The sequence below is a fragment of the Helianthus annuus genome, chromosome 10 (genome assembly GCF_002127325.2).
Source record: "Helianthus annuus cultivar XRQ/B chromosome 10, HanXRQr2.0-SUNRISE, whole genome shotgun sequence".
Taxonomy (NCBI): Eukaryota; Viridiplantae; Streptophyta; class Magnoliopsida; order Asterales; family Asteraceae; genus Helianthus; species Helianthus annuus.
In genome coordinates this window covers 53,586,087-53,597,267 of record NC_035442.2, presented here as the reverse complement: position 1 = coordinate 53,597,267, position 11,181 = coordinate 53,586,087, and the positions used below count along the sequence as shown (strand labels likewise).

General features: G+C 35.6%; 1 protein-coding gene across 14 annotated transcripts; it reads right to left on the bottom strand.

Annotated features, from left to right (window-relative positions):
• Positions 1-46: 46 nt before the first annotated feature.
• LOC110884995 (acyltransferase-like protein At1g54570, chloroplastic) lies at positions 47-7,132 on the bottom strand. 14 transcript variants are annotated; one of them, XR_004870260.1, is made up of 13 exons: positions 4,873-4,926; positions 3,441-3,567; positions 3,067-3,091; positions 2,874-2,976; positions 2,752-2,784; positions 2,613-2,631; positions 2,448-2,521; positions 1,783-1,918; positions 1,016-1,323; positions 783-887; positions 593-702; positions 361-482; positions 268-282 (listed from the first exon to the last, which is right to left on the bottom strand). XR_004870260.1 is itself a non-coding variant. In XM_022132688.2 (11 exons), exons 7-11 carry the CDS (start codon positions 1,251-1,253, stop codon positions 222-224), a joined length of 636 nt encoding a protein of 211 aa, XP_021988380.1. In that variant the 5' UTR covers positions 1,254-1,323; positions 1,783-1,918; positions 2,448-2,521; positions 2,613-2,784; positions 2,888-2,976; positions 3,067-3,091; positions 4,873-4,892; the 3' UTR covers positions 47-221. The 14 variants fall into 14 exon arrangements, 2 of the variants coding, with proteins under 2 accessions (XP_021988380.1, XP_035834845.1); XR_004870259.1 differs by having other exon boundaries at positions 2,888-2,976; XR_004870253.1 differs by lacking the exons at positions 3,441-3,567; positions 4,873-4,926 and adding exons at positions 5,281-5,701; positions 6,977-7,132 and having other exon boundaries at positions 2,613-2,784; positions 2,888-2,976.
• Between the last annotated feature and the right edge of the window lie 4,049 nt (positions 7,133-11,181).

Here is an 11,181-nt window from a genome sequence, read left to right as displayed (position 1 = left end):
TATGTGGAAATAATGTTACAATCCATGGCCCCCACACCTCATAGACTTACAGAGCAAAAAACACAACTACTTCATTCATAACCTGTAAACTGTTTAGCATTCGTTAAAACAAAATATATATATATATATATATATATATATATATATATATAATATAGAAAATGTTAACACCATTAGGATTGTGTGACCGTTTTCCTCATAGAGGCGCATTTGGCAGTGCTCTAGTACACTCCTGAAAGCCTCTGGGCCTCATTTTTACTCGGAATGAGGTTATCCTTGCCACTAAAATGCAAATATCCTTGAAATATTAGATTCCATAAAGATCATATGACTTTAACATACTTAAAATTAGTCAAATACCTGGCAAGCACAAGTACTTGAGCTGTAACAGCGTGAAGTCGTGAATTAGCATACGCAGCCGTTGATTCAAGTAGATCGATTCTCCATTTAAGAGTATCCTTTGGTATTATTTTGGTCAGCGACTATCAGGAAAGACATAAATAGAAAAAAAAATAAAAAAAAAGGTATTAAAAATAAATAAATAAATAGCTAAAAATCTTGGGGAATAGTAAGAGTTGAAGGATGTTCTTACAGAATAGAGTGGTAGATGTCGAATTATACGGCACATGAGTTGAACGAGGGGCAGAGACTGGTTTGTACCATCCATTTTATTATTAGCCGTTGTTATCTTTATAAAATCACCTGAAAAGAAAAGAAATGTTGGAGTAAATGAAAGATCAGGAGTGTTTGCATACTTGCTAATTATTCAAATAGTAACCTACCCAGAAGGAAGCTCGTGATATACGGAAATGTCCCATAACATTGATCAGGAAGAGTCCTCGTGAATGCTACTAAAGGGTGCAATGCTGACCTCACATAGGACGTTGCTGAAATCCGTATTCAAATCGATTACAAAAAACGCATACTAAATTTAAAAAAAAAAAAAAAAAAAAAAAAAAAAAAAAAAAAAAAAACCCTCAAATAATCAAATACAAGAAGTTATCAAAGAGGGGACCTGGATTTGCTAGGATAAGTACTAAGTCAATTGTAGGATTACGAGCAGCGATTGCAAGCGCTAAGGCTCCTCCAAAAGAGACTCCGAGCATATAAAATGGCTTATTTCCGGACAACGTGTGCTCAACCATTGTGATAAGTTGAGGGGATGCAATAAGTATAAAGAGAGGGGGTGGGGTACGTTTAGCACAACCTTTAAAAAGCATATTCGACACATATGTGTGTTTGTATATAGTCATAAAGTAAGCGAAACTCACTTTCCGAGTGCTTTCTCATGTACAACAAGACCGGCTCCAGTTCCATCCATCCCTGCACATCCAAAAAACTTATCAATTATTATACAACTACTCCAAAAAAAAAATTAGAACTGTACCTTACTAATTGATATTTCACCTAAATTATACAGCTCACTTTCTCTAAAAATCCTCTACTTGGTTATTATATGTAATACGCTTAGTGCTAATACTACTCACATTAATACATTATAATATGGTGGTGTTTGGATTTGTGTTTTCAAACTGGTTATCTAATTATTGTGAATTGAATCCACAATAATTGGTTTTTGACGTTTGCATACATGATACTATTTCTGATATTATGATTTTTAGGGTAAATATGATGTTATACCAAAGTTAAGGGGGGTGTAAAACAATCGCTCTTCATATGATTAATATTTAGGACATACTATATGATTATGAGAAAGATATCAATGCCAAGTAGAATGGAAAACATAAGCCAAATCATCAAAAGAGCTAATGATGAACTTACTTTACAACCAAAAGGCAAGACACGTGCAGGTGGCAAATATTACAGCAATATATCTCTAGCTTCATTATCAGCAGGAAGGCCCCGTTTCTCATCATAGCATATATTCGTCCAGTAGGTGGCTTATAAACTTAAACATCTACCAGAAAATATATCAAATTTATATGAGAAAGAGAATCATGATAATATAAGAAAAGAAATTAAGGCAGTAGCATTGTGAGAGGCTCCCATGCTGGGAACGTAAAACTAAACCGGATGGGTGTGTACAGGGCGGTTCAATTCAGTTTTGAGCCATAATGATAACCAAAACCAAAACTTTGAGTTCGGTTTGGTTTTGAACCGGCCTATAAACCAAGAAGAAATTATAACTAAAGACGCCAAAGGGCCCATCGGTATAGCTAAATAAAGCCGTTAAAGAACTTTGTTAATTTACTTTTCTCTATTTATTAGGATTTTCTTTGCTAAGTAGCTTATAAAAATATAAAATAAGTGTCTTATCTTTATCTATACTATATAATAGTAGGAAACCCGCGCATTGCCGCGAAGTCGATAATATGGGGCGTGAACATAGTTTTAGCAAATTTTAAACTAATGGACTCTAATGGTTATTTTCAACAAACCACGGGGGAAAAACGTAATTAACTCATACTAAAATGTGAAAGTTGTACCTATGAATGGCAGATCAGCATAGGAACACTATATACAGCCCCATAAATCCCGGAGTCAAGAAACCGGCGCTAACCTAATTCAGGAAGAAAAAAATAAAAAAAAAAAATTAATTTCACGACATTACGATGAAATAACGTTGAAGACGTTCAGACGGTTGAACTTACTTTCGGGTGAAGAGAAACACTGGTCATAAGTTGGAGTAGTACAAGTGTCCACGTAATAAAGAAAATGTTAGACAAACAAGTCGGTTGTGATGTGTACCAAATGTACATTAAAATGATCCCGAGTATGCACACAACGTACGCAGTAGTTGCAAGCAACATGAAATGGATATGACTGCAAAAAAAGCATTATCATAACCATGATTACTTCAAACAATGAAGGCGTGTAGTCGTGTATCATTTATTTTGATGTTATAAGTTTACTTAAATGCAGCTACCATCTTTCTGCGAATTTTTCCGATAAGCAACAATCATTTAGCCATGTAATGAAGCTGATTATGCCGATTAGTTGAATAGCAAAAATACCCTGCAAAAGATCATAATAAAGATGGTTTAGATTTCTTCAAACCGTGGTACACCGGAGTATGGGAAGGGGAAAAAAAGAAGAGTTAGATACCCTGCACCAAAATGAGCAATGGATCCTGCCAAAAGAAGAAATAAAGAGTATCAGGACACACACACGTGACGTGATCAATTCTTTTGTGAGGTTTTGGGATTTCTTATTAGAATTGTTCATCAGCAATTTTGGTCAGAACCCGTTTGACCTAAATCAAGTTGATCTTTTTTTGACCCGCTACCCGGCTGCCCATTTAGCTAGGCTTAGTTTTGAATAAGCAGTATGGAGTTGCTTGTTGCAAACATATTATTTCAAAAAGCAATCGATCTCGAACACTACCTTATGGTATTATTCCTACATTGATCAGGTAATCAAGTTTCTAATGGACTAACAACCTCTAACGTTAAATATCAAAATGAAATACTACGCAATACCTGATATATAACTTTTGAGGTTACCGTTAGCCATGTACTCGTATACAAGCGCCATTCTGTTATTATCATGAGAATATCCCACAAATGAGGCCAAATTCCTATGATGAACCCTCATCAAGAGCTCAGCCTGCGGTTAGACCATATATTTCTATAAATTTACATGTACCGCTGGCACTCATTCTTAATCTATTGTTCTGGTTTCATTTTGTAGAGTTAGGTTAGGTGCATGTGTTTTCATTTTGGATTAACTATGTGTATATCCTTGGAAAATTGGTATTTAATAAACCAACCTTTGCCCAGTTGGTAAATAATAATCCAACCTACAGAATTGGTATATAATAATCCTACCTATCAATATGTTGGTACTCAATGAACCTCCGTTAGTTTTTTTTAACTGAAGTTAGTTTTTAAGTTTTATTTATTACACAAACAGTCCCTGTAGTTGTAATTTACTAGTTTTAACTATGAGTTAATAGCCAAAATGGTCCCTGAGGTTAATAGCCATAGCACCGCCACCGCCACCGCCACCGCCACCACCACCGCCACCACCACAGCACCGCCACCACCACCATCACCACCACCACCACCGCCACCACCACCACCGCACCACCACCACCATCGCCACCACCACCACCACCACCATCGCCACAGCACCGCCACCACCACCACCGCACCACCACCACCACCGTACCGCCACCACCACCATCTCTGTCTTTGATCATCGACGCCTAAGGGGTTTGAATTCAGATGCAGCAACAGACGATGACTGACCAAAAACATCACAGATCCAACAGCTCTAGCGACGGTGGTGGTGGTGGCGGTGGTGCGGTGGTGATGGTGATGTGGCGATGGTTACGGTGGTGGTGGCGGTGCGGCGGTGGTGGTGGCGGTGCGGTGGTGGTGGTGGTGGTGGCGGTGGTGGTGGCGGTGGTGGTGGTGGCGGTGCGGCGGCGGTGGTGGCGGTGGTGATGGCGGTGCGGCGGTGGTGGTGGTGGCGGTGTTGTGGCGGTGTGGTGGTGGCGGTGGTGGTGGCGGTGGTGGTGGCGGTGCTGTGGCTGTTAACCTCAGGGACCATTTTGGCTATTAACTCATAGTTAAAACTAGTAAATTACAACTACAGGGACTGTTTGTGTAATAAATAAAACTTAAAAACTAACTTCAGTTAAAAAAAACTAACGGAGGTTCATTGAGTACCAACATATTGATTGGTAGGATTATTATATACCAATTCTGTAGGTTGGATTATTATTTACCAACTGGGCAAAGGTTGGTTTATTAAATACCATTTTTCCTATATCCTTTTATATGTTTAAAAATTAGTCCTAATTTCATAAAACCATAATTACTCATTCCATTGTTAATAAAATAAAAGTAAGTTATCTATAGCATATTTCACTCAATAAAAATCAGTTGTCAAAGATCGTGTAGTTACCTTATATGATTTCCCTATTTTTGTAGATCAGCCCAATGCTCAGACCAATCTAGACAAAACACACACACCACCAATCAACCAATCTAATTCCATTCATTCAGGCAATATCACAAACACTTGACGTGCGGCCTTTAAAACAAACATAATCACTGACACAACCTGTAAAATAGCCACTTAAGTACACACTTGCCTGCATTAAAATCGTGCCGGCGCCACCACTTTCCTGACTAAAATCCTCGCTGAAGCAAACATTCACTTTTCCACATCTAATTAACCACATAAATGGTTATACATGAACACATACACATAAATGGTGGCCCAAAAGATATTCCAGAGAAACAACCAAAAATACTAATGAAACAAAAAATAGTACAGTTATAACATCAGTTTAAGGTTTCAGTTTCTTACCGACATTAAAGGGGGCATTGTGTAATGGCCTTTACATGCTTTCGCGGGATGCCGAACAAATGGGAAACATGACCACTTTGATAGTTGGTTCCGGTGGTTACTGTAGTTTTCGTCGGCTTTGGAAAAACAGAGAAGACGATGGGGATGTAGCACATGATACGTACCCATTTTAAGATCTTCCAACGGTTTCCAAAGGATTATGAAATTTATGGCTTCTTGATTGCTTGAGACGGTCAAATTCTCTCCGTTAAGAAATTACCCTGCTTCATTTACTCTGAAACGATTCAATTCCGGGCTTGCATTCAATCCCACTCAATTGATATGCAGGCTCGCATTCAACACTCAGTCGATACGTAGGCTCGCATTCAATCCCCTCAATTGATCCCATTCAATTGTAAATTACGATTGAGGTACATAATCACTGAAATGTCATTCAAGAGGGGCAAATTTGATAGTTGTGATGAAAATAGTGGAAATTAGCCATGACCTTTCAGTTGCCGTCTTAAAATTTGTGGTGGAAATGACCATTATAGGACAAGGAAATGGTTTATATAAGTCTATAGATTAGTTTTTTATTATACTTTTTCCTTTTTTCTATTTTTTACTGATTATTAAATTTTTAGTAAACTGTTTTATCTGTGGAATGTTTAAATAAATTATGTATTGTATAGATCTATCCTTTTTCTAACTTTTTAATAAAAAAATATCAAATCCTTAAATAGCAATTTAAGTAATGTTAAAAGTATTCGGTCATCGTTTTTGTGTTTATACTACATTGATTGTTAAAAAAATAGAAGTCGACACACGATTGTTAATATAGAAACAAAATATTAGTTAAATAATATATGTCACTGCCTGAAAGGACAGTAAAAAAATGTATCCGTTTTATGAATTTAGGTTAAAAAAAAATTAGGATACCCCTAAAAGTTTTTTCTGGTTCCGCCACTGGTCATCATTATTACTAAAGAACTCCCCAAACAACTTGACATTGTTACAAGTAACCAGGTAGTTTCTTATTATCTTAACCACTCAATATATGTTGTCAAAGTTGGTGGAAATGAGAAAGACAACGTCCGAAATCAAAGGCACTAAAATGGCCATATACAAACACTAAAATAAAAAGAGACCGAGAGGCAACAACAGAATGAAACTACCAGCTTAATTAGCATTAAAACTGCTTATGTGATAGGCTAAGTAGCTTCGATCAGCACACTTCGCAAACAAACTACCATTAGAGTGGAAAGTTATAAGAACACAAACTCTGCAAGAACAGATGATACTAAACACATCAACTTATCGTATTGCTATGTGATAATCAGATGAAACAAACACAACTGTTACTCATCTATGAGATCCTTATAGCAATAATTCTGTGAGACAATTCATCGAACACCTAGAATGCATACACTACGCCACCAAAGATATCCAATAAATGCAATAAGAAGAAAATGGATCGTCAGATGAACATCATTAACGAAAGAGGAACATAACAGCACATGCATTAAAGAAATACAGTCGTTAAAACTAATTACCACTCATGAACACCATTACATCCTTACGGATACCCATGAAATCATGAAACTGATATTATCACTCAACCAATTACAAGTTAACCATTCATTCATGAACACCATTACATCCATACGGATACCCATGAAAATGAGGAGAAAAGCGATGATTCATGAGAAACCCTAACCTGTGAGAAGGGAATGATGATCAACAAGTAGAAAGAATCCACCGTTTGAGAAGTCCACTTTTGTTACAGTCCGCCAAAGTGATTAGGGTTCCAGCGATGTATACAGAGGGAGAGGGGTGCTAATAGATATGGTGGTAAATTTTAGCGGACTATATTGTGGAATCAATACTTTTGGATTATCACGTTTTGTTTTGATGTCTACAAAATATAAAAAATTCAGTTTTTATTAATTTTTTTTATCAAACACTTAAAATAGATTTTTTTGTGATTTTAAAACACAATAATAAAAAAATCAGGTTGAAAAAGCAATCCCAAACACTCCCTTAGTATTTGAAATTAAAGATTGCATTATATACATATATGTGAGTATACATTTTAAGCTTTATTTTATTAATGTAATGCTATGTTTTGTTAGGCAATTTCTACGGTTCCGGTCGCAAATAGGAATTGAAGACATTGAAGACGTCGGTTTGGGTTGCAAGTATAAAGACACCGGTTCTGAAAGTTATTGTATCACTCTCATCTATAGAGATATACGTATTTGTGTTACTTTGAAACTTTTGTAATTTATAATCTTCCGTTATTTATTATTGGTTCTAATTTAATTTAAATCTGTTTTTTATATATTTTATTTTCATTTTTAGATTATTTGTTTACAATGGGAATTAATTGGGATTTTTTTTTTTTAAATTCTGAAAATTAAACTAAAAAAATAAACATATAATTTTAGCATAAACACCAAGAGATGCGGTTCTAGAACCACATCTCTTGAATATATTGGGAAAAGATAGTTTTAGCTCAAATTGCCAAAAGATGCGGGTTTAGAACCACATCTCTTGGACCCGCGTCTTTTGGCTTATAGCCATAAGATGCTATGCCATAAGATGCGGGACTAGAACCACATCTTATAGTCATTTTATCCACATCATTTGATCAATTCTGTACTAGTGTGTAGATGCGGTCACAAAAACCCATTTTTTTCTAGTAGTGAATATATATGTTAAGATCAGAGATATATAGGAATTTATCCGATCAAATCATGAAGGCCCAACCTCATTGAGCAACAGTCCGTATTTCTGTTAAAAAAGCAGTGCAAACATAAGCTTTTCCCGGTTATTGAGGATGCCATATACATTCCAGTAATGGTAAAGAGTAACCAAAAGGAAGAGAACTTCTTATACATAAGCGTAATACTCATGTACCGCATATAATGTACTTAATGTAGCATGTGCCCAAAAAAAACCCTTAATGTAGCATGTTGCACCCACCCACTATTTCCGTTTCCTTGCTAACTTTAGTCTAGTTCTATCCTTATTACTTAACTGGAAGTTACACGACTAACATGTCACGTATCCATTTTATTCAAGTAAGAGTTTTCCTTGTACTAAATATCGGTATAAATTTCAACCATGTGTCCCATCATGTATAATATATAAAAGGTGATAACGTATAGCATCCAACGATGAAAATGTAAAAAAAATTATAGTACGCACCCAAAAGAAATTTTCAACCATACATTTCATGCGCATCAATGATTAATGCCACTATCTTTTCCTGTAGAAAAAACATTGCTCTTTAATACGTGTCATAATCTGGTGGGGCTTTTAAAGATCTATTTTATTATATACTAGTAGTAACATATGTGTGTAAACACGAGTGGTTTTAGAAAATCATGCATAACACACTTTAGTAGAAAGTATAGATAGGTATATAGATATTGTACCAAAACGTGTTATCTATTATAGCTAATAGACAACTATAAACATAGATATGTTAAGATCAGAGATATATAGGAATTTATCCGATCAAATCATGAAGGCCCAACCTCATTGAGCAACAGTCCGTATTTCTGTTAAAAAAGCAGTGCAAACATAAGCTTTTCCCGGTTATTGAGGATGCCATATACATTCCAGTAATGGTAAAGAGTAACCAAAAGGAAGAGAACTTCTTATACATAAGCGTAATACTCATGTACCGCATATAATGTACTTAATGTAGCATGTGCCCAAAAAAACCCTTAATGTAGCATGTTGCACCCACCCACTATTTCTGTTTCCTTGCTAACTTTAGTCTAGTTCTATCCTTATTACTTAACTGGAAGTTACACGACTAACATGTCACGTATCCATTTTATTCAAGTAAGAGTTTTCCTTGTACGAAATATCGGTATAAATTTCAACCATGTGTCCCATCATGTATAATATATAAAAGGTGATAACGTATAGCATCCAACGATGAAAATGTAAAAAAAATTATAGTACGCACCCAAAAGAAATTTTCAACCATACATTTCATGCGCATCAATGATTAATGCCACTGTCTTTTCCTGTAGAAAAAACATTGCTCTTTAATACGTGTCATAATCTGGTGGGGCTTTTAAAGATCTATTTTATTATATACTAGTAGTAACATATGTGTGTAAACACGAGTGGTTTTAGAAAATCATGCATAACACACTTTAGTAGAAAGTATAGATAGGTATATAGATATTGTACCAAAACGTGTTATCTATTATAGCTAATAGACAACTATAAACATAGATATGTTAAGATCAGAGATATATAGGAATTTATCCGATCAAATCATGAAGGCCCAACCTCATTGAGCAACAGTCCGTATTTCTGTTAAAAAAGCAGTGCAAACATAAGTTTTTCCCGGTTATTGAGGATGCCATATACATTCCAGTAATGGTAAAGAGTAACCAAAAGGAAGAGAACTTCTTATACATAAGCGTAATACTCATGTACCGCATATAATGTACTTAATGTAGCATGTGCCCAAAAAAACCCTTAATGTAGCATGTTGCACCCACCCACTATTTCCGTTTCCTTGCTAACTTTAGTCTAGTTCTATCCTTATTACTTAACTGGAAGTTACACGACTAACATGTCACGTATCCATTTTATTCAAGTAAGAGTTTTCCTTGTACGAAATATCGGTATAAATTTCAACCATGTGTCCCATCATATATAATATATAAAAGGTGATAACGTATAGCATCCAACGATGAAAATGTAAAAAAAAATTATAGTACGCACCCAAAAGAAATTTTCAACCATACATTTCATGCGCATCAATGATTAATGCCACTGTCTTTTCCTGTAGAAAAAACATTGCTCTTTAATACGTGTCATAATCTGGTGGGGCTTTTAAAGATCTATTTTATTATATACTAGTAGTAACATATGTGTGTAAACACGAGTGGTTTTAGAAAATCATGCATAACACACTTTAGTAGAAAGTATAGATAGGTATATAGATATTGTACCAAAACGTGTTATCTATTATAGCTAATAGACAACTATAAACATAGATCATCGGTTAATATATCAGTTACATACGATTATTTCCATTCTCCTATCCAAACAAGGGAGTATCCACCCATTGACAATGTAAACAATTTATAGACATAAGTACATATAAAAGATGTCAAACAAACTTAATAGAATTCGAATACAACTTAAGTTTCAACAAACAATAATTACGAACACACGATCACCTGCCTCAACAACTTTCATTAAAGCTCAATCAAGAGTGTGTTACGCAGCAACATCTCCTTTTGACAGGTTTAGCATTTTTCACGTTTCGTTCTATGGTTTAGCATTTTTCACGTTTCGTTCTAAACTTTGCGAGTTAACACGACGCAACATGCGTGTGTGGGTGAACATTTTTACATCGTCTATTTTTTCCCGTTTGACAGATTCAACATAACGTGCGCGTCCTAAATCGACTTAGTTATAATTAAAGAATCCCCGCCGCATTGCGGCGGGTCGTAATTCTAGTTTAAATCATTTAGTACGTTTGCTAATTCGTATGCAATGAGAATCAATCATGACCATACCTCGTGCTTCCGCCTATGACCGGGTGTGACAGTTTGCAGTTTGCGAGAGAGAATATGTGCGTTGTGTACGTGAATGTAATGTGCCTAAAATGGGCCTCATTTCCCCTTTTAAAAATGGAAAAAACAAGATAACAAACAAAGCGAAAAATGTGCAAGTATCCCCATGTTCTCCATAACGGCTACATTTGTTCATGCACGTGCCAATTGAGAGCATATTCTCCGATATACCAGCATAGAGCAGGTCTAATTCGTTAAACACCGGCGAATACAAGTTTCAACATAGGATTCAATTGTTAGTAAATATAAGTAATAATAAGGATCCTTAATCCTCAGACTTCTTGCACCATCCATTAAGGATCAGTGA